Source organism: Rhincodon typus, chromosome 3 (genome assembly GCF_021869965.1).
Source record: "Rhincodon typus isolate 14 chromosome 3, sRhiTyp1.1, whole genome shotgun sequence".
In the NCBI taxonomy this organism is placed as follows: domain Eukaryota; kingdom Metazoa; phylum Chordata; class Chondrichthyes; order Orectolobiformes; family Rhincodontidae; genus Rhincodon; species Rhincodon typus.
In genome coordinates this window covers 118817777-118840728 of record NC_063334.1, presented here as the reverse complement: position 1 = coordinate 118840728, position 22952 = coordinate 118817777, and the positions used below count along the sequence as shown (strand labels likewise).

At 42.4% G+C, this 22952-nt stretch overlaps 1 protein-coding gene across 1 annotated transcript in view; it reads right to left on the bottom strand.

Moving 5' to 3' along the window:
• The window catches only part of nek1 (NIMA-related kinase 1), a 144046-nt gene that overhangs the window by 58881 nt on the left and 62213 nt on the right, over positions 1–22952 (bottom strand). Inside the window, exons 19-21 of the mRNA XM_048594052.1 lie at positions 16500–16583; positions 9033–9116; positions 5103–5180 (exon numbers count right to left, since the gene is read on the bottom strand). Coding sequence (XP_048450009.1) covers positions 5103–5180; positions 9033–9116; positions 16500–16583 — 246 coding nt within the window. The remainder of the gene's footprint in view (positions 1–5102; positions 5181–9032; positions 9117–16499; positions 16584–22952) is intronic.

Here is a 22952-nt window from a genome sequence, read left to right as displayed (position 1 = left end):
TCACTTCCACAAAGTGGTTCAGCTTTCACTGAATTTGCAAACAATAAAAGGAAAGAAGTTCTCAATCTTAGCTGATCTGTCATGTCACCTTACTACAAAAAGCTAATGAGATTAGGCATAAAATTTTTGCCCATAACTTGGGGAGTGGTTGGGGAGTTAAAGAACAAAGAACAGGCCCTTTGGCCCACCAAGCCTGTGCTGACACATGACAATTGTCTAAACTAAAAACCTTTGCCTCCATAAGGTCTGTATCTCTCTATTCCCTACCTATTCATGCACCTGTTAAGATGTCTCTTAAACATTGTTATTGAATCTGCTTCTACCACCTCTTCTGGCAGCACATTCCAGGCATTTATCACCCTCTGTGTAAAAAAAACTTGCTTCTCATCTCCTTTAAATTTACCCCCTTTTACCTTAAACCATTGTTCCCTAATAAGTGACATTTCTATCCTGGAAAGCAGACTATCCATTTCTCTCATCATTCTGTACATGTCTATCAGGTCACCCCTTAGCTTCTGACGTTCAAGTGTAAACAAGAAAGGTTATCCAGTCTCTCCTCATAGCTAATACCCTCCAAACCAAACAACAAATTGGTAAACTGTTTCTATATCCTCTCCAAAGCCTCCACATCCTTCTGGTAGTGTGGCAACGAGAACTGTACGCAATATAGTCGGTTCTGATATAACGCAACAGTTGCATTGTTGCACGACCTCGCACTATTGAAAATCGTGAAACAACCGTGACACTTAAAGTGATGGGAACAGAACTGCATGAGAGCCAACACAGGTAGGGAAAGATTGTTTTTTACAAATAGCGTTTTCCTATTTTTCAATTGCGTTCAGCCAATTCGCGTTGAAGAAACACGCGTTCTATCAGAATCAACTGAATTTCAAAGATGGCCTAACCAAAGTTCCATACAACAAAGTTGCTGGAAAAGCTCAGCAGGTCTGGCAGCATCTGTGAAGAAAAAAAACAGAGTTAACATTTGGTGACCCTTCCTCAGAACTGATGGTGGCTCTGAAAACATCAGTTTATATGCAGAAAAAAGGGAGGCGGGTGGCATAGCAAGTAAACGATAGGATAGAGCCGAAAGAGAGAGAAGAACAGTTAGATAGACAAAGGAGTTGATAACGATCAAGCTGGGAGGATGAATAGTTGTTAATGGGGACTATTAGTGACTAACAACAGGTAGTGTGTAATTACTAATGCCATTACACAATATTCTGGCACAGATTCCAACAAGTTCTGGGAACTTTTTTCAACATCGACATAGCCCAGTTTATCAACGTACCCCTCCAGAGACTCACTACCTACCATGTCCTATTCTTTCATGAATACCGATGCAAAGTATTCATTTAGGACCTCACCCACTTACTCCAGCCCAACACATAAACTCCCTCCTCTGTCCTTGAGTGGACCTGCCCTTTCCCTAGCTACATACATACATACATTCCCTAGTTTACATACATATAAAACACCCTGGGATTTTCCTTACTCCTGTTTGCCAAGGACATTTCATGGTCTCTTCCAGCCCTCATAACTCCTTGTTTAAGTTCTTTCCTGTTTACTTTATATTCTTCGAGTGCTCCACCTGCTTTCATTTACATTTGCATAGTAATGAGCACTGCCTGCTTACCTACTCTCCAATAATGTCAGTCGAATGAGGGTAGAGATGGGGCAAGACCATAAATACTTTAAAAGGTGCAGGCAGACAGATTCTTGATCATCAAGAGAATCAAAAGGAAATCAAGCATGGATTAAAATGTTGAATGCAGACCACAAACAGATCAGCTATGACCTTAGTGAATGGTGGAGGGAGCTCAATATGCCAAATAGTCTACTCCTTCTCTTGATTCATACATTTGCACGACATAGAATAGAGAGTGTTACAGCATGGAAGGCGGCCATTTGGCCCTTCACGCTTGCACTAGCACTCCAACTGAGCATTCTGACTTAGGTACCATTCACCTGCCTTTTCCCCTTACCCACTTGAATGCCTCAATTGAACATGCTTTGACCACACTTTCAGGTTGTGCATTCCAAACATAAACCACCAGTGTAAAATATTTTTTCTCTCATCATATTTGCTTCTTTTGCAAATCAGTTTCAATCTGTGCCCTCTCAGTCTTGAGGCTCATAAAAGAATATCTACTCTATCCGGCCTGCTCAGTTTTGAAAATGTCTATCACATCTCCAAGAAGAACATTCTCAACCTCTCCAACGTATCCCCTGAACTGAAGTTTCTCATCCCTGGAACCATTAAATCACTAGTTAATTTGTTTTTAGTTGAGGGATTAGTGTCACTTAGGAATATAGTGACATGGGATATTCTTTGCAATGACCCAATAGGAAAATGTCACAGTTTAGGTTCAGCATGAAAAATTATAGTTTAGTTACGAACTGAGCTGCAGTTTAAAATATCTAAGTAATGACTAGGATAATATTATTATAGTGGCAAAGGAGAGGGAGGAACCTCTGACACAAATACAAAGTTGCTGGAAAAGCTCCTTCAGAGGAGTCTCTGAAATGTGTTCAAGAGAACTTCCACTTTAAATGGGGAACTGCCAGATCAGCCAGGGAAGGAGATGAGCTATGGGACAATCTTCTATTTGGAAACATTCAGCTAAGAGGAATAATTGTACATTGAACATAGAACATAGAACATTACAGCGCAGTACAGGCCCTTCGGCCCTCGATGTTGCACCGACCTGTGAAACCAATCTGAAGCCCATCTAACCTAAACTATTCCATTATCATCCATATGTTTATCCAATGACCATTTAAATGCCCTTAAAGTGGGTGAGTCTACTATTTTTGCAGGCAGGGCATTCCACACCCTTACTACTCTCTGAGTAAAGAACCTACCTCTGACATCTGTCCTATATCTATCACCCCTCAATTTAAAGCTATGTCCCCTCGTGCTAGCCATCACCATCCGAGGAAAAAGGCTCCCACTGTCCACCCTATCTAATCCTCTGATCATCTTGTATGTCTCTATCAAGTCAACTCTTAACCTTCTTCTCTCTAACGAAAACAGCCTCAAGACCCTCAGCCTTTCCTCATAAGACCTTCCCTCCATACCAGGCAACATCCTGGTAAATCTCCTCTGCACCCTTTCCAATGCTTCCACATCCTTCCTATAATGCGGTGACCAGAACTGTACGCAATACTCCAAGTGCGGCCGCACCAGAGTTTTGTACAGCTGCAACATGACCTCATGGCTCCGAAACTCAATCCCTCTACCAATAAAACCTAACATACTGTACGCCTTCTTAACAACGCTATCAACCTGGGTGGCTACTTTCAGTGATCTATGCACATGGACACCGAGATCTTTCTGCTCATCCACACTACCAAGAATCTTACCATTAGCCCAGTACTCTGTATTCCTGTTACTCCTTCCAAAGTGAATCACCTCACACTTTTCCGCATTAAACTCCATTTGCCACCTCTCAGCCCAGCTCTGCAGCTTATCTATGTCCCTCTGTAACCTGCAACATCCTTCCGCACTATCCACAACTCCAACGACTTTGGTGTCATTCGCAAATTTACTAACCCATCCTTCTATGCCCTCATCCAGGTCACTTATAAAAATGACAAACAGCAGTGGCCCCAAAACAGATCCTTGAGGTACACCACTAGTAACTGAACTCCAGGATGAACATTTCCCATCAACCACCACCCTCTGTCTTCTTACAGCTAGCCAATTTCTGATCCAAACCGCTAAATCACCCTCAATCCCATGCCTCCGTATTTTCTGCAATAGCCTACCATGGGGAACCTTATCAAACGCTTTACTGAAATCCATATACACCACATCAACCGCTTTACCCTCATCCACCTGTTTGGTCACCTTCTCAAAGAACTCAATAAGGTTTGTGAGGCACGACCTACCCTTCACAAAACCGTGTTGACTATCCCTAATCAAATTATTCCTTTCTAGATAATTATAAATCCTATCTCTTATAATCCTTTCCAACACTTTACCCACAACCGAAGTAAGGCTCACTGGTCTATAATTACCAGGGTTGTCTCTACTCCCCTTCTTGAACAAAGGGACAACATTTGCTCGGCTCCAGTCTTCTGGCACTACTCCTGAAGACAATGACGACATAAAGATCAAAGCCAAAGGCTCTGCAATCTCCTCTCTAGCTTCCCAGAGAATCCTAGGATAAATCCCATCCGGCCCAGGGGACTTATCTATTTTCACACCTTCCAGAATTGCTAACACCTCCTCCTTATGAACCTCAATCCTGTCTAGTCTAATAGACTGTATCTCAGTATTCTCCTCGGCTACATTGTCTTTTTCCTGTGTGAATACTGATGAAAAATATTCATTTAGCACCTCTCCTATCTCTTCGGACTCCACGTACAACTTCCCACTACTGTCCTTGACCGGCCCCAATCTTACTCTCGTCATTCTTTTATTCCTGACATACCTATAGAAAGCTTCAGGGTTTTCCTTGATCCTACCTGCTAAAGACTTCCCATGTCCCCTCCTGGCTCTTCTTAGCTCTCTCTTTAGGTCCTTCCTCGCTAACTTGTAACTCTCAAGTGCCCTAACTGAGCCTTCACGCCTCATCTCTACATAAGCCTCCTCCTTCCTCTTGACAAGAGATTCAACTTCTTTAGTAAAAATTGTATCATAAAAATTAGATTCTTGACACAGAACAGCAAGGGACACCTGAAGGAAAAACTTCATTGTGGTAAATGAGCTAACTTCAATGAGGTAAGGAATTGAACTAGGGTAAAATGAAATTGAATACTGACCATTATGAAATGAACACAACTGATGTATTACGCCACTGATTAAATACATTAGAAACTGAGAGTGACAGATTTTAACGAACCAACTTTAGCAGCCCTCTTTGGTGAAGAATTCCACAGAATCACTATTCACCAAGACAAATTCCAAATCATGTTGTAAATGGACAACCCCTTATTGTAAGATTACACGCTCTAGTCCTATACTCTCCCACAAGGTTAAACAATCTTTCTACATCCACCCTATCAAGGCACTTAAGAACCTTGTGCTTTTACTGGCTGTCAGAAGTGGTTTAAGTTTTTCAGAATCTGGTTCCAAAGGAGATGCCAAATCTTACTTTAAGAGCCTCCATTTTTTTGCGCTTTAGCTCAGCCTCATCACTGGATTCTTGTCCATCTGAACCATCACTGTCACACTGAAAACCAGATATGGATAAAATGAGTAAACTGGTACGTTTCACTCCAACACAGTAAGTTGTCTTAATTACATTAATAACAGCTTATTGGTCCTGTAACACAAGCTATTCAGGAAAGCATATCCATGACTTTTGAACAGAAAATGTTTTCATCATACATGCACCCCTTTTGATTTAGTGGCAGACAATTACATGGCATCTTAAAGCCCAGGCAGCAACAGAGGAGCAGGAAAGTTGATGTTTTGGGTCGGGACCCTTCTTCAGAAATGGGGAGGGGGAAGGGAGCTCAGAAATAAATAGAGAAGAAGGGTGGGGCTGAGGATGGTATGTGGGATGTGATAGGTGAGTGCAGATAGGGAGTGGTGGGGATTGGTCAGTGAGGTGGGAGGAGTGGATAGGTGGGAGAGAAGACAGACAGGTTGGTTCAGGTCAAGGAGGCGGGGATGAGGGGGAGGGTTGGTCATGGGATGAGGAGATTTTGAAACTGGTAAAATCTATGATTAGGCCATTGGGCTGTAGGCACCCGAGGCGGTATTTGAGGTGCTTCTCCAGTTTCTGGGTGGCATCATTGTGACATTGGAGGAGGCCCAGGATGGATGTCACCCAGGGAGTGGGAGGGTTGAAATGGTTTGCAACCAGAAAGTGTTGTCATTTGTCGCGAAGAGAGCACAGGTGCTCTACAAAAACGGTCTCCAAGCCTCCGCTTGGTGTCATCGATGTAGAGGAGGCCACATCAGGAGCAGTGAATGCAGTAGACCACGTTGCAGGTGAACCCCAGTCTAATGTGAAAGGTTAGTTTTGTGCCTTGCATGTGGGCGAGGGGGGAGGTGTAGGGACAAGTGTAGCACTTCCTGCGATCGTAGGGAAAGGTGCCGGGGTTGATGGGGAACTTGGAGCAGACGAGGGAGTTGCAGGGAGAGCAGTCCCTACTAAAGGCAGATAGGGGTGGGGAGAGAAATATATCTTTGGTCATGGAGTCGAACTGTAGGTGGCAGAAGTGGCGGAGAATGATACGTTGGATACGGATATTAGTGGGGTGGTATGTGAGGACAAGGGGGATTCTATCTTTATTTTTGTTGCAGGGAGGGGATGTGAGGGCAGAGGTGCGGGAAACGCAAGAGATGCGGTCGAGGGCGTTTTCAATCACAAGGGGGGCGCGCGTTGCTGTCCCTGAAATAGGAGAACATCTGGGATGTGCAGGAGTGGAATGCCCCTTCTTGGGAGCAGATACAGCAGAGGCAGAGGAAGAGGAATTGGGAGTAGGGGGTCGCATTCTTGCAGGAAGGTGGGTGACAGGAGGTGTAGTCTGGGTAGCTGTGGGAGTCGGTGGGCTTAAAATAGATGTCGGTGTTGAGGCGGTTACCAGAGATGGAGACAGAGAGGTCCAGGAAGGAGAGAGAGGTATTGGAGATGGTCCAGGTGAACTTGAGGTTGGGGTGGAAGGTGTTAGTAAAGTTGATGAAGAGTTCAATTCCCAATTCCTCCGCCTGCGCCGCGTCTGCTCCCAAGATGGGGTGTTCCACTCCCGCACATCCCAGATGTCCTCTTATTTCAAGGACCACAACATCCCCCCTCTGGTGATGGAAAATGCCCTCGACCGCATCTCGTGTTTCCCACACCTCTGCCCTCACATCTCCTCCCCGCAACAAAAATAAAGACAGAATCCCCCTTGTTTTCACATATCACCCCACTAATATCCATATCCAGCGTATCATTCTCCGCCACCTGTAATCCGACCATACAACCAAAGATATATTTCCCTCCCTACCCCTATCTGCCTTTCGTAGGGATTGTTCTCTCTGCAACACCCTCGTCCACTCCACACTCCCCAGGGGCCCCACCACCCCTGGCACCTTTCCCTGCAACCTCAGAAAGTGCACAGCTGGCCCCTCACCTCCATTCAAGGCACCAAACAAACCTTCCACATTAGACACAAGTTCACCTGCACATCCGTCAACGTGGTCTACTGCATCCGCTGCTTCCGATGTGGCGTCCTCTACATTGGTGAGACCAAGGAGAGGCTCGGAGACCATTTTTGTTGAACACCTGCACTCTGTATGCGACAAACGACAACACCTTCCAGTCGCGAACCATTTCAACTCCCCCTCCCACTCCCTGGATGAAATGTCTATGCTGGGCCTCCTCCAGTATCACAACGATGCCACCCACAAACTGGAGAAGCAGCACCTCACATTCCGCCTCAGGAGCCTACATCCTGATGGCCTAAACATGGTTTTTACCAGTTTTAAAATCTCCCCTCCCCCGGCCTCATCCCATGACCAAACCTCCCTCTCTTCCTCGCCTCCTTGACCTGACACAACCTGTCCCACCTATTTGCCCCTCCCACCTCACTGATCAATCCCCATCACTCCCTTCCTGCACTCACCTATCACCATCCCACCTACCTTCCCCAGCCCCAACCATCCTCTTTCTATTTATTTCAGAGCTCCCTTCCCCCTCCCCCATTTCTGAAGAAGGGTCCCGATCCGAAATGTCAACTTTCTTGCTCCTCTAATGCTGCCTGGCCTGCTATGTTCCTCCAGCTCCACACTGTGCTGTCTCTGGCTCCAGCACCTGCAGTTCTTCCTGTCTTAAAGCCCACTTCCCTGTAATGCTATCAGACAAACTTCAGTACCTAGTCACGCAAGAAGGGGGTTTTGACCAAAGGTTTAATCCGTGAGGCAGGTTTGAATGTGTGTATGTGTCTTATAGGATAAATAATAGGTAACGATGCAGACAGGTTTAAAGGCAGAAACTACGGAGCTTAGGGCTTGCTTAACTGAAGATGCACCACTAATTATATATGCCCAAGCTAAACTGTCATAACCACTTGCCTGAAGTCATTTAAGGGTGAACATAATATGCCCTGTGGTTTTGGTCACTGTTGACAGAGGAGTAGATGCTAGGATAAAGGAAATGTTTGCCAAGGAAACTTATTTGCCTTGTGAAATGAATTGATAAAAAGAGTGTGCTATTTTCATAGCACTGCCAAGTGACTGATGCAGTGTGCATTACAAGAACAGAAGTCAAAGGTGACAAGCTGGCATAGTTTCAGTGTTTCGGGATACAGCTGGGAACACAATTTTATGAAAGAAGAAAATCATTTAGTTTGATGACATCAACAGATGGTCAGAGGTTGGGTTCCACTGTTTTATAGTTATTGAACCAAACACCTCTTGAATAGAATGCCATGATTAAAAACAAATGACAAAGTGTGACCAGAAGCATAAGAAATCCAATGACAGAAATAGGACATGTAGTTTGGTTAAAATCTGGTGAAAAGTAGACAGTGTGCTGAACTATCTAAATAACACATGTGGTCAGCAAGAATCAATTTCATTCTCAGGTGCTGAGAGAGAGGGGGTGAGGGGAGAGGACTGTATGTGTGTGGGGGGAGGGAAAAAGAGAGGGGGAGGGTGAGAGAGTCAACATGGTCAATAAAAATTCACAGCATGTGGGGGTTTTTGGATGGGCCAGTACTGATTGTCTACTCCCAATTGTTCTCAAGAAAGTAGGAGCGGTTTGCTGTCTTCTTGAACTGCTGCAGTCCTTGGGGAAGTTGGCACATACACAAAGTGCTTATAAGGGTTTTGGAAAGAGGGAACCATTCAATCTTAGGGTTATTGAGGAAAAAATGGTTTAATACAACCGCAAAAATGTGCTATAGATTTACTATCAAGCCTTTCCAAAGATTTACTTCAACAGTTTTTAAACTGTTCATTTTCAAGAGTTAGCATGCTAATTAATAATTTATCTGCTTTCCAGATTTAAATTCCAAATGACCATGTTAAGAAAAAAATTACCGAAGCCAATACAGACAGCAACTTCCAAGAAGTAGTAATAAGAGCATACCTTCTCTCCTCTGAGTTTCGCTTTAATTTCTTGTCGTTCATTGAAGTTCTGAAGTCGTATTTGTCGGAGTCTTGCCAAGTACTCCTAATGACATGAACACATATTACTCCAGCACACGAGTCTCCATAACTTTAAAAATAAGTTACTCCGTTTCCTTACTACTTTTTTTCACATTAAAACAAAACCTTTCAAACTATAATTGACAACATAAAAGGCAGAACGGGAATACTGTGAATTCATTTGATTACTGCTCAAATATGTGACTTGCTTTTGTATTTTCAATTCCTCTGGTCCATGAGGGCCACTTGAGTTCAACATATTTTTCTTGTAACATTGACAAATGTAAACGGGTCAAAGAACCCACTGCAATTTGTGATGATGATTGTCCTTCTTATTCAGCCACCTGCTACAGGAACAAGTGGTCAAAAAAAGAGCTTCACCCGACTGATCCAAAGGGATTGAACCTTCAAAAATTAAAGGGGCTACCATTTTTAGTCCAACTGAGAAGTTTAAAAAAAAATCCCATTGGATCTGGCTAAGAGATGTACGCATCAGCAACACTGGTACTTGAACCCAGTATGAGGAGCAATACATAGTCTTCTTCAACACTTCCAGGCGTTTGCTGATCTTATATGCATGCTAACTTGGATATCAATCAAATAAGTCTCAGTGTATAGGTACATTAAAAGCTTCAACTCAAAAACCTTGCAAAAGCTCTCCAGTTTTACTTTCTGTATCAGAGTAAGTTACAAATTGACAATAAGATTTTCATTTGTGCATTCATGCATGAACTAAGAAATATCCACTAATTTCTAATTATATCTTTAGAAATTCAAGCATTTGATATATTCTGTCTGTGTGTCATTCTTTACAATGGAGTCCAACATTCAAACAGTTTAAGGTAATTTTGATTGAAAACTGAGAGGAGGCAGAAAGTTAAATCATACAAAATAGGAACCACAGTTATGTACCACCAAAACTTAGAAGAAAGGAATCAGCCAAGTATCACCAGATCACCAAACACCAATGCAAAGCCACTGAAGCACTTGACAATTTATCAAAAACGTAAATACAAATTTAAAAGAAAAAGACAATATTTCTTTAGCAAGAGCACTAAAACAAGAACATAAAAGCAAAATAAAAATGCAGCAAGCAATTGAAAACAAAACCAAAGAATATGTCTTTTTAAAAGAAAATCTGAACTTTCACTTGTCAGCCACTTTCACGATGGCATACTGATAAACTTCATAGCAAAGTGAATAGGCCATCTGGCTAAGAAAGCATTGGCCAGCCTTGCCTTTCTAATAGCAATGCTCTCCATATCTCTCAGTACCATTAATTTCGAGTCATCAGTGATATTCCTTTTCAACACTTCACTGACTCTGCATTGACATGCCTTGCTAATGTGGTTTGCATTCTTATCAATCTACATTTGAAGAAGTCTTTTGAAATTTACTGTTCAGCAGCTTCATAGAAACTCTAAGATTACATTCATTTGCTTTGACATCCACACACCAATTAGGCAGAAGCCATTCCCCATCTGTTTAGTTACCAAGGAGTTTGATCATTTGAACAGCTTTATAGAATCATACAGTCATAGAGTCATACAGCATGGAAACAGACCCTTCGGTCCAACCAGTACATGCTGACCACGTTCTCAAACTAAACTAGTCCCACCTGCCTGTGCTTGGCCTATATCCCTCAGAACTTTCCCTACTCATTAACTTAGCCAAATATCTTTTAAACGTTGTAACTGTACCCGCATCCACCACTTCCTCTGGCAGTTCATTCCACACATGGACTACACTGTGTAAAAAAAAAAACTTGCCTTGTCATGCCCTTTTTAAAACTTCCTCCTCGCACCTTAAAATTATGTCCCCTGGTTTTGAACTCCCCCACCCTAGGGAAAAGACCCTTGTCATTCACCTTATTTATACCCCGCATGATTTTAAAAACCTCTGTAAGGTCACCTCTCAACCTCCAATGAAAAAAGTCCCAGTCTATCCAGACTCTCTTTATAACTCAAACCCTCCATTCCTACTAACATCCTGGTAAATCTCTTCTGAACCCTCCTCAGCTTAATAAAATCCTTCCTATAACAGGGTGACCAGAACTGCACACAATACTCCAGAAGAGGCTTCATCAACATCCTGTACAACCTCAACATGACAGCCCAATTCCTTATTCAAAGGTCTGCGCAAAGAAGGCAAGCGTGCTAAATGCCTTCTTAACCACCTGTCTACTGGTGATGTAAATTCCCAAAAATTATGAACCTGTACCCCTATAAGATTACCGTTGGATTACTCCTTCAGGGCCTCACCTCCAGGGAATAGCACCTAAATTTTCACACCAGGTTTGATCAGCATGCTGTACAACTCATTGTAGTTTACAGAAGGGGAAGGCAATGGCCTAATGGTATTATCACTGGACTATTAATCCAGAGATCCAGATAATGTTCTGGGGACCTGGGTTCAAATCCCGCCATGGCAGATGGTGGAATTTGAATTCAACAAATATCTGGAATTAAGAGTCTAATGATGACCGTGAATCCACTGTTGATTGTCAGAAAAACCCATCTGGTTCACTAATGTCCTTTAGGGAAGGAAACTGCCATCCTCACCTGGTCTGGACTACATGTGACTCCAGGCCCACAGCAATGTGGTTGATTCTGAACTTCAGGTCAGACTCACGAACTGCCCTCTGGGCAATTCGGGATGGGCAAAAAAAAAAAAAAAGCTGCCTGGCCAGCGATGCCCTCGTCCTGTGAATGAATAAAGGGAAAAAACCTCTACTGCGTGGATTCAGGCTATTTGGCCCATCGAGTCCACTGTGAGCGTCTCATCCAAATCCACACCCCCAACCTATCCGTGTAACCCTGCACTTCCCATGGCTAATCCGTCTAGACTGCACATCCCTGGAAACTGTGGGCAAGTTAGCATAGCCAATCCACATCTTTGGACAGTGGAAGGAAACCCACGTAGAGAATGTGTAAACTCCACACAGACAGTCACCAGAGGGTGGAATCAAACCTGGGTTCCTGAAGCTGCGAGGCAGCAGTGCTAACCACTGAGCCACTATACCACCTTTTACTTGCTTGATTTTATATATTCCAAATCTCAAGATTAAACCCAGCACCCAGAGTCTCCTGATATGTTTTCTGAATATGAGTTAATGTCTAAGATTCAAGTGACTGGATGACAAAAATCTTTTGCTCATCTATCCCACCGGGCTTCAAAAACATTTTAATAGCAAATTGGGCAATGGATCAGCTCACACTCACCTTGATCAGTAGTCATTTTAGCCACTCTCTTAACCCCAATGTCCTACTGAAATTTTCTGCTATGTCGTAATTCCCTTCCCTTGAGTTTACTATCAACTAATATAAACTCCTTGATACCCAAGTAAAGTGTAAAGTCGGTGTTCCAGCTCCAGCAATGACCAGTAAGCAATATTACTTCTCACTGGCTATCCTTCTCAGAATGTCTTCATAATCCAATTCTCCACTTTCTACCTCTTCACCAAATTCCTGTTTCTATCAAAGCTTTACCTCATTCCATGCTTTTCAACCTTGATTTTTTTTTAAAAATCGCCAATAGAAAGTCACAAGTAACTCAAACATTTACCTGACCTAAAAGTGACTAAAATGTCACTTTTCATAAGCTATTAAAGTTTACCTAATTGATTTGACTGAAAATACAGGACTGTGCAATAAACTGCTGAAACTCTCTCAAAATAAAACTTGAGTGTTTTGATGGCCTTACATCTATTCACATGACAAGGGTAACGTTGGGACTTCACTGTCTGGAGTTCACCTCTGTTTGCACTCAGAGCAAGATCAGGGATATCAATAGGGAGGCGAAAATAACTTGCAAAGAAATTTGTAAGGCTGGGGATATGCAGCCTCTACTTATTTTAATTCCAGAGTATCACGATCATATTATGCTCCAATTCCCGCCTGGGAACAAACCAACAGTCTGGTCAGTGACAGGAAGAGTTAACTAAAGATCCTTTCTGAATGATCTGCAGTGACTGGATGGGATGGGAATGAACAGGCACCAAATTATGTCTGGTGCCTTTCAGGTGAAACTGGTTAGCTCCAGTAACCGTCAGGGCAAGCTGGTGGTGTAGTATCATTGGACTAGTAATCCAGAGGCCTAGGCTGTGCTCCGGAACATGGGTTCAAATCCCACCACTGTAGCCGGTGGAATTTAAATCCAGTTTGTTAAATCTGGAATTGAAAGAGACTTTCAGAATGGTGACGGTGACAACTCTCATGGATTAGAGCAAAAACTCACCTATCCAACGCGGCACAAGTTAGGAACTCTAATCTATTCTCCTGATTTCTCGGTCTCTGTTGCGTCTGCTATGATGACGAGGTGACCTGCCAAATCAGTGCTTCTGATAGCTCTTTTTCCTCTTCTTTTCCTTTGCATCATGGTTGCTGGGGCTCGTGACCCATGTCCTTTCCATTTCATGCATTCACCCTCCGATTCCTTCCTCTCCCTTCAAAAACCATATTTAGATTCTCTTGACCTTCAACTTCTGCCCTACCAGATCCATTTTCTGCGGATCACTGCCCTTTATCCTCACGGTGATGTCACAACTAAACACATCTGACACATCGGGGAAACCAAGCGGAGGCTTGGGGACCGCTTTGCGGAACACCTACGCTCAGTTCGCAACAAACAACTACACCTCCCAGTCGCGAACCATTTCAACTCCCCCTCCCACTCCTTGGACGACATGTCCATCCTGGGCCTCCTGCACTGCCACAATGACGCCACCCGAAAGCTGCAGGAACAGCATCTCATATTTCGCTTGGGAACCCTGCAGCCCAATGGTATCAATGTGGATTTCACAAGCTTCAAAATCTCCCCTCCCCCGACCGCATCCCAAAACCAACACAGCTAGTCCCCGCCTCCCTAACCATTCCTCCCACCTCAAGTCTCACCCCCATCTCCTACCCACTAACCTCATCCCGCCCCGTTGACCTGTCTGTCCTCCCTGGACCGACCTATCCCCACCCTAACTCCCCCCCTACATTCACCTTCACTGCTCCAACCCCGCCTCTTTGACCTGTCTGTCTCCCCTCCACCTATCTTCTCCTTTATCCATCTTCTATCTGCCTCCCCCCTCTCCCTATTTATTTCAGAATCCCCTTCCCCTCCCCCATTTCTGAAGAAGGGTCTCGACCCGAAACGTCAGCTTTCCTGCTCCTCTGATGCTGCTTGGCCTGCTGTGTTCATCCAGCTCTACACCGTGTTACATCTGACACTCCCCTTTGCTTTCAGCATTCCAAAGGAACCATTATCTCCATAATACCCTGGACTCGTCCTCAAATCATCCCCACCACCTTTAATGCATCAACTTCCTTTAATGCACAACAAAACTGTAATACAATACTTTGTATACATGCAATTTGGAGAGAGAGCTGGAGTACATTTTATTCCGACTCTAAAAAAATGAAACTCAAAATGAGAAACTGAACATTTTTTCCCCCACTATGTTTTGATTACATTCCTGCGGGGTAGCCAATATCTTTGTACTCCCACTCATCCCATCAACTGATTTTGTCTAGTCGACCTGTAGGGTCTCCTGTCCATTACTGAAAAGGATGGGGTAGGTTGTTATCTCATCACTGTCAATATAATTCATTATTTATGTCTCTGTCAAGACTCTCTCATTTAAGTCTACTTTCATCAACTGAAAGGACACAGAGATTCAGTTTGACACCTTCCTGTAAGGCCAAAGTGCGATAATCAAGTTGGGAATGGCCGAATTAAAATCGGGGTACTGTAACTCCCCGCAAGGCATGCTAATACTCCAGCACATTACATGTTCACAAGCATTTGACAATGGGTGGAGTAGAAATTAGGATTTACATGGCACTTCCATAATCTCAGCACATCTAAAAGGAAATCATAGCTGAAGTAGTGTATTTTGAAGTTCAGTCACCATTGCAACGAAAGGAAATTCAGAAGCAATTTTTGACACAGCAAGGTCACTCAAACATCTATCAGATAAATTACCATATTGAACTCTATTCAACATATCCATTGAGAGGTAATTATGAGCAAAGTCATTGGAGGAATCTTCTCCTAAACTGTGGCATATATCTTCTATGTCTACCTGAAGAAGCAGAGAGGAACTCAACCTAATTTTCATCCAAAAGATGGCACCTCCAATAGACGCTGCTGCACTAAGATGTGTCAGTCTCGATTTGTATTCAAATTTCATCTCTGCGGTTCTTAAAATTAGAACTTTCTACCATGAGTGTTACCACTGAGCCCAAACTAACATATCCTATTCCACACGTAAAGTTAATTCTCGCTTTATTTTACATAATTCAAGTAGACAAAACATAAATAACGCAAAGAAAATGTTCGCATTAACATCACTTCTCAAAAATCAAAGTTACAAACAATTATTTTTGTTTTCTTAACATTTCCATGAAAGATTTAGCTGACGAATACATTTCTTGGTCTAGGCACCATTTAGTAGGTCTCATACGTCTTGGGAGGGTGTGGAAAGTGAATTCACTGCAAAACAATGAAAGCCAAGCCCAATTCTTGCCTCACCCAACATCAATACAAGCAGGCATTTCCAACTGTTATCATAATACACCAGTCATGGGCACAGCCCTGGCCAAATTTCTCCTCTTTAAACTGAAGGTACTGAGGACAACTCCAACTTTCATACTACCATTGCTGTCTAAGATCCACTAACTCAGCGGAGTGGGAGAATTGGAAGTAAAGCCTTGCTGGTCTGCATACCTGTTACTCACTGGCTGTGCTTATTGAAAATACACCTGGATTGTTAAAAGCACGGGCTTGGGGAAGTTAACGAGGCCAACAAGGTCAGGATATGCAATTAATTTCTTCCACTGAAACAATTCACTTAAGTTTTGCTTTGTCAAGGCAGAGACAGTTTGAGGCTGCATCTCCCTTCCAGTCTCCTCATACTAGTCTCAACACATTGATCATCATCACCATAAACTCCAATAATTTATTCACTCACTGAGGTAAATTGTCACTTTTATATTTCCTATTGTGATAGAGAACATTCTATCATTGATCCTGAAGGCATGGTTCTAGAATGACAGTTCCTGGTTATTGTATCTATACATGTTCATCATCAGTAGCTCCTTGAAGGCAGTTCATCAGGAAGTCATCAACTTCATTACTCAAAACAAAAAAGGAGCAACAGCAACTGAAAAGGGAGAACAGTGAAAGACCTCTTTCCACTTCCCTGTACACTTGAAGCACTTCAAAATATACCTTCATTGCAGCAAACATTCTTGTGCATTAAAAAGGCCCAAATTAATTCTTAGAATACAGGCATACAAGGGAAGCAGGGAGATCCTCCTGTTGATTGGACTGTATGTTTAAATAGCAGGCATACTGGCAAAGTGGTCCAAAAAGACATGCCACTGGCATTATGAAGATGAGAAACATGCAGGCCTCCTACCTCTTCCTCCTTGCTTCTGGATTTTCCTCTTCCTGTTGAAATGGACCTGCCTCCATAGATAGCTGCCAGGTTTTGCAGAATCCCCTGTTTACCATTCAATGGGTTACATTTAAGAAAATGGGGCGTATGCAAAAAATAAGTGCACACCAAACCACAAATTCAATACTATGTGGTCATTGAACACTAAAATGTAGTTTAATACTTTCAGCACGGAATAAAGACAACAATATCACTGCTTCCATAAGAATGCTACCAATCTTTGTAAAAATATGTTTTAAAACCAATAGCATCAAGTTAATATTTACTTCAAATGTTTGCTAAAATTTCAAGACCCTTGAAGATTAAGATTTTAAAACTACATGATAAAAAGCACAATTACTAATTCTCAGAATAATGGGCTACAAAAAAAAAAATCATCTTCAAGGATATTAAATCCAAAAAGTGACAGATCATCTGCCACCCTAATGAGTGAGGGCAGGAGTCCCCAAACCTAACAGAAACATAAAATAAGAACAGGAGTAAGCCATTCGGCCCTTCAAGCTACTCCGCCATTCAATGTGACCATGGTTGATCATCTTACTGTGTACCCTGCTCCTACTCTTGCCCCATATCCTTTGATCCTTTTAGCCCTAAGAATGCAAGAACCTGCAGGAGTAGGCACTTCAGCCCCTCGAGCCTGCTCTGCCATTTAATACGATCACAGCTGACCTCATCTTGGCTTCAACTCCATTTTCCTGCCTGCGTCCCATAACCGTTTGACACATTACGAATTAAAAGATCAGTCAATCTCCTCCTCAAATTTATTCGATGACCCAGTGTTTGCCGTACTTCGGGGTAGTGAATTCCACAGAATCAAAATCCTTTAAGAGCAGGGATTTCTCCAATCCCACTTTAAATTTGCTGTTCCTTAGCCTGAAAGTATAACATCTCATTCTAGATTGCCCCACCATGGGTAACATCCGCTCTACAATTACTTTGTCAACCCCTTTTAGCATCAGATATACCTCAATTAGATCTTCTTTGATCTTTCCAAATTCTAGTGAGTACAGGGCTAAACCACTCTCTCCTCATAAGCTTTTTATCTCTGGAATAAATCTAGTGAGCCTTCTCCAAACGGCCTCCAATGCAATTACGTCCTTCCTTAAGTAAGGGGATCAGAACTCTATGCAGTGCTACAGATATGGACTCACCAATGTCTTGAATAGTTTCAATAACATTTCCCTGCATTTATACTCCATTCTTGCAGCAATAAAAGCCAAAATTTCATTTGCTCTCCCTATTACCTATTGTATCAGCCTTCCAGCTTTCTGTGAATTTTGAACAAGGACACTCAGAACATTCTATGAACTGTGCTGAGTCAGTCATTTCCCTGAAGGTAAATAAGTCTGGAACCTCTGCTCCTTTATGTCAAATTTGCTAACATTTAGCAATTTGACTAATTGTTCAGTTAAATCCAATGAATAGTTATCAGCTTTTTTGAAGCAGCCAATAACAGTACACAACCACCCAGATATTCTGCACAGCACCACTTTGTATCAGCAGGCATAAATCCACATCATAAATGTGCAAAGCTAAGCTGGCTTCCTAGTGGACCCACAGCGCAAGGGATCAGATTCTCACTGGTTAGTATCACACTATCCCTAATGCACATTATTATAAGCTTGGTGTCACACTGGTGTACAAGATCCATGTAAAAAGAGTGGAACTCAAGTGTTGGATTTGATTGATAAGATCACTGCAATTGTTACAAAGTATGGAGTGCAAACACCAAGTATAAAAATAGCAAATGGAGAAGGGAAAAAAAAAGAGGTGGTGTAGAGATAATGTCACTGGACTTGTGTTCCAGAAGCCCAGGCTAATGTCCAAAGGATATAGCTTCAAATCACCACAGCAGCTTGTGAAATTCAAAATTAATGCATCCCAACACTGAGCCAGGAGGTCGGGATTCAAGTCCCACCTGCCCCGGGTTTGCGTCACAACATGTCTGAACAGGCCGATTTAGAAATATGCCAAGCACATAACTTGACGTTCGTCCACATTATATTCCATCGGCCTTGTTCTTGCCCACTCCTTAGCCTGTATCCCTCTGCAATATATCAGCCAAGAAATTTAACGTTTAGCACCTTACGTCATAGTTGAATGCCTGCATGTACAGAATGGTGATCCAAGTTTCTGAAGTTACAGTGCCATCAGGCGGAGGTTCATGTGCTTGATTGAGGGGTGCGACAAAGGGGGAGTGGAAAAAAAAGAAAATTAGATACAATTACCACAATTTCCATTTTAGGGATTTGCATTTTGGGCTATCAAGTACAATTGGAATTGGGAACAAAAACAAAGTTGCTGGAAAAGCTCAGCAAGTCTGGCAGCATCTGTGAAGGAAAAAACAGAGTTAACGTTTCGAGTCTGGTGAAAGGAATGGTCACCGGACCCAAAACGTTAACTCTGTTTTTTCCTTCACAGATGCTGCCAGACTTGCTGAGCTTTTCCAGCAACTTCGTTTTTGTTCCTGATTTACAGCATCCGCAGTTCTTTTGGTTTTTACAAATGGAATTGGATTTGGATGAAAGACCTTCTTCTCACACCCCATTACTATCATTGAAAATTCACCAAAAAATTGCTTAATATACAGCATTTCAACGATTGAGAGACGTCGGATATACTTGGGTTGTTTTCTTTAGTGCAGAAAGGGCTGACGCAGGACCTGGACTGACAAGTTTAAGATTTTGAGCGGTATGGACAATGTGGATAGAAAGTAGCTGTCCCCCTTAGTCGAAAGGTCAATAACAAGGCGGCATAACTTTAAAAACGGTTAAAGACAGGAGATTTAGAGAGGATTTGACAATTTTTTTTTCCTCGGCAAATGGGTTGTGGGAATCTGAAATGCACTGCCTGAGACGGTGGTTGAGGCAGGACAGCTCAACCATTAAAAAGTACTTGGATGAGCACTTGAAACGTCATAACATTTAAGGCTATGGGTCTAGCACAGGAAAGTGTGACTAGCACAGATTTAGTGTAAAGCTTTGGCAGTACAGACCTGATGGGCCAAAGGGTTTCTTCTACACTGTATGAACGTATGATCCTAGCTCTCAATTTGGAGCCATATCTGTCTGGCCTTACATCCCAGATGATATTGCTCCACTTGTGCCACAGCCTACACTGTGACTTACACTGCGATCAGTGTTGGCTGGTGTTCCCTGAACTACCTCACTCCTGATTAATGACGTAGTGTAAATTCATGTAGCATCAATGCATATGGTTTTACTCTCTTCATGAACGGTTTGCTGCTGCGAGTCATGACTAGATCCAGGATCGTGCTTTCAATCCTAATGCAGCTCTGGCAAATTGGTCATCCATAGGAACAGCATCCCTCTTTGTACATGATTCCCACATTTCACACCTTAATCCAATCCATCCAAATGTACAATTTCTTCCCTTTCCTCATGCCTTGCATCCGTTAAGCAGCAGAGCAAATACACCTCTGTCCTGAATAGGATGGTGAATGCACACAGGAAGCCACGTCTTCAAAGACTGCGTTTCACAGGCATGGTGACAGAACACGTGGGCTCAGGATCTCCACGGAGGTCTTGACACTGGGATCCCAAAGCTCGAGAAAATCCAGCTCAGAGTCTCAATGGCATTGGAAATGAAGCAGGACATAAGCAGGCAATGTTTTTGAGCTGAAAATGGCGGTTTAGTCTATAAACATAGAAAAGTGGAAGAGAAGAATAGTCGGCCCTTAAGGCCTGGTCCACCACTTCCTAAAATCATGGTTGTTCGGATAGTGGCCTCAACTCCACTTTCCACCCATCCTTTAGTCAAGAATTTAACATGGCCTTAAAAATATTCATGGATGTCATCTCTACCGTGCTATAGGGTAGACAGTTCCACAAACCCACACCTTCAGAGAATGGGGGTTGTCATCTGTCATAAACAGGAGACCCTTATTCTTAAAAATTCTACTGCCTAGTTTCAGGTATTTTTAATCAAACCGTTTGGACGTATTATGACACATCTCTGCAGCAGGTAGGACGTGAACCCGGATCTTTTGGTTGAGAGGCAAGGACATCACAAAAGCCCCTTCCCCACATTCCAGTTTTCTTGTTAAGTACAAATTTGATGCCTAGCTGAAGTCAAAACATTACAGCTAGGTAACTCACTCTCTCTGTGAAGTTATGTAATTACGGCCGACAATACTGAATTTTAGGTGCAGAGATTCTGAACTAAAACTGTTAATGTCAAGCCAGATGAAGTCCTGGAATATATATTGCTGTGGAGTGGACAAGTACAAGGAAAGCACAGCAACAATTATGAAGCTAAGTCTGATATTCGAGTTGCACAGGCAGGCAACATACCACCTCCATTAAGTGAGAATCTAACCAACAATCCCAAACATTCAAGGTCAGGAGTAGAATGGATTACTCTCTATTTGTCCAGATGATTGCAAGAAGTTCAATACCATCCAGGTCAAACTTGCCCACTTAATGGTACCAGATCCACAAATATTGAGTCACTCCACCACCAATGCTCAATAGCAGCAGTGTGTACCTTTTACAAGATATAGTACAGAAATTCACCAAAGGTCCTTGGATAGCACCTTGAAAACACACAAGCACTTCCATCTAGAAGGACAAGGGCAGCAGATATTTGGGAATACCAGAAATGCAAGTCATTTCTAGTCACACACCATTCTCTCATAGATTCTTATCATCGTTCCTTTGGGCGCTGGTGTGTCAGAATCCTGGAACTCCCTCCCTAATGATAATGAGCATGAAACTATGCATGTCCTTACACCCAAGGTCAACAGTGGCTCAAGGAGACAGTTCACTATACTTTGAGGACAGTCTGGAATGGGAAATAAATGCAAACAATGCCTATATTCACGTAGAAATGCAAAATGTCTGATCAATGGCAATACACAGGATGTTAATATTGGAAGATTCAGCAATGGCAACGTCATGAAAATATTCATTTTCTCTTTTACAGATTAGCATTTTTTCAAATCCATCTGAGGGTAAAATATGGGTAAAGTCACCATAGTCTCAGGGGACCACAGGGGTGCTCTCTCATTAGAGCAAGCGATGCCTGGTGTTGGTTTAACCGGAGATCACCACGCCTCAGGCAAGGGATGAGATTGAGAAGGTTGGACCTTCATGGAAACCTCAGTCAATTCAGTATGGTATGTCGAAGGGTACTATGCTGCAAACCAATCCCTTAAGACCTCCATCACCACACAAACCCGAGCTCATTTGTTGACAAAACAATGGTTGAAAAGTAGAAGAAAACCCATGAGTATGATAAAGAAAGCAAAAAAGAGTGACACACTCAGGTTTTACGATAATATACTTTATGTGCCAAGTTTAAATGTAACGTTTTGTTTCACACTTTCTTTGCACAGCTAACAATGGATTGGATTGGAACTTTCCTGGTTGAGTTAATGATGCCATCGTGCACAAAAGTGACAGAGTGTATAGCAATACTCAGAATCTATTGCAAGCATTTTACCATCATGTGTAAATTACAACACAGAATAAAGATTTTTAAAAACTGCATAAATTACTGCCAAATACTAACAAAAAATCTACTTAAATGTACCGACATAAATACAACTTATTAGCCATGTGGTTACAGAATCTGTTAGATTGGAGAATTTGGAGCTCAGTGGTGTCTAAACTAAAATACAAATTTACAGATAGATTACTTAAGAAAATCACAGTTCAATCACCTTCCTGTCATAATCAAGTCAGGAATGTTAACAGTTGGAATGGGAAATCAGTAAAAGTTACTGAAAAATTAGCCAAGACGATTATTTGTTTAGAATTTAGCAACTGAAAACAAAATCAAGTATGTTTCATGCAAAATGCAAATTTTCCTAAGTATTTAATGTAGACAGTCCAATATTTAAAATGGAAATTTTGCAAGGCAGAAAACAGAAAATGCTACATTTCGCTTTACAAAACAATACAGTCAAATGTCTCCCCGCGTTTCCAAATTTGACATGGCATTCGCCTGTTCAAATAACTACCACTTGAAAATTAGCTACAGTATTGTTACAGAACACAGTGAATGCTCAAATGCTCATGGTAAAGGCAGTAATTCACAGTTCAGTGATCATCTTACTCGAAATAATATGAGACTTGTTAACATGCAGGGAGAAAAACAAAACCTGAAAAATGTTTTGAGCCCCATTCTAAACTGCGATTATTCAATGTCTTTTGCACAAGATCAGAACTCACAACACCAGGCTGTAGTTCAATGGGTTTATTTGAAAACACAAGCTTCACTCCTTCTTCAGGTGTTAGTGAGGGAGGTAGTATCAGATACAAAATTTATAAGTAAAAGATCAAACGGTCACACCACTGATGAGATAACAAGGTGTAGAGCTGGATGAACACAGCAGGCCAAGCAGCAGAGGAGCAGGAAGGCTGACGTTTCGGGCCTAGACCCTTCTTCAGA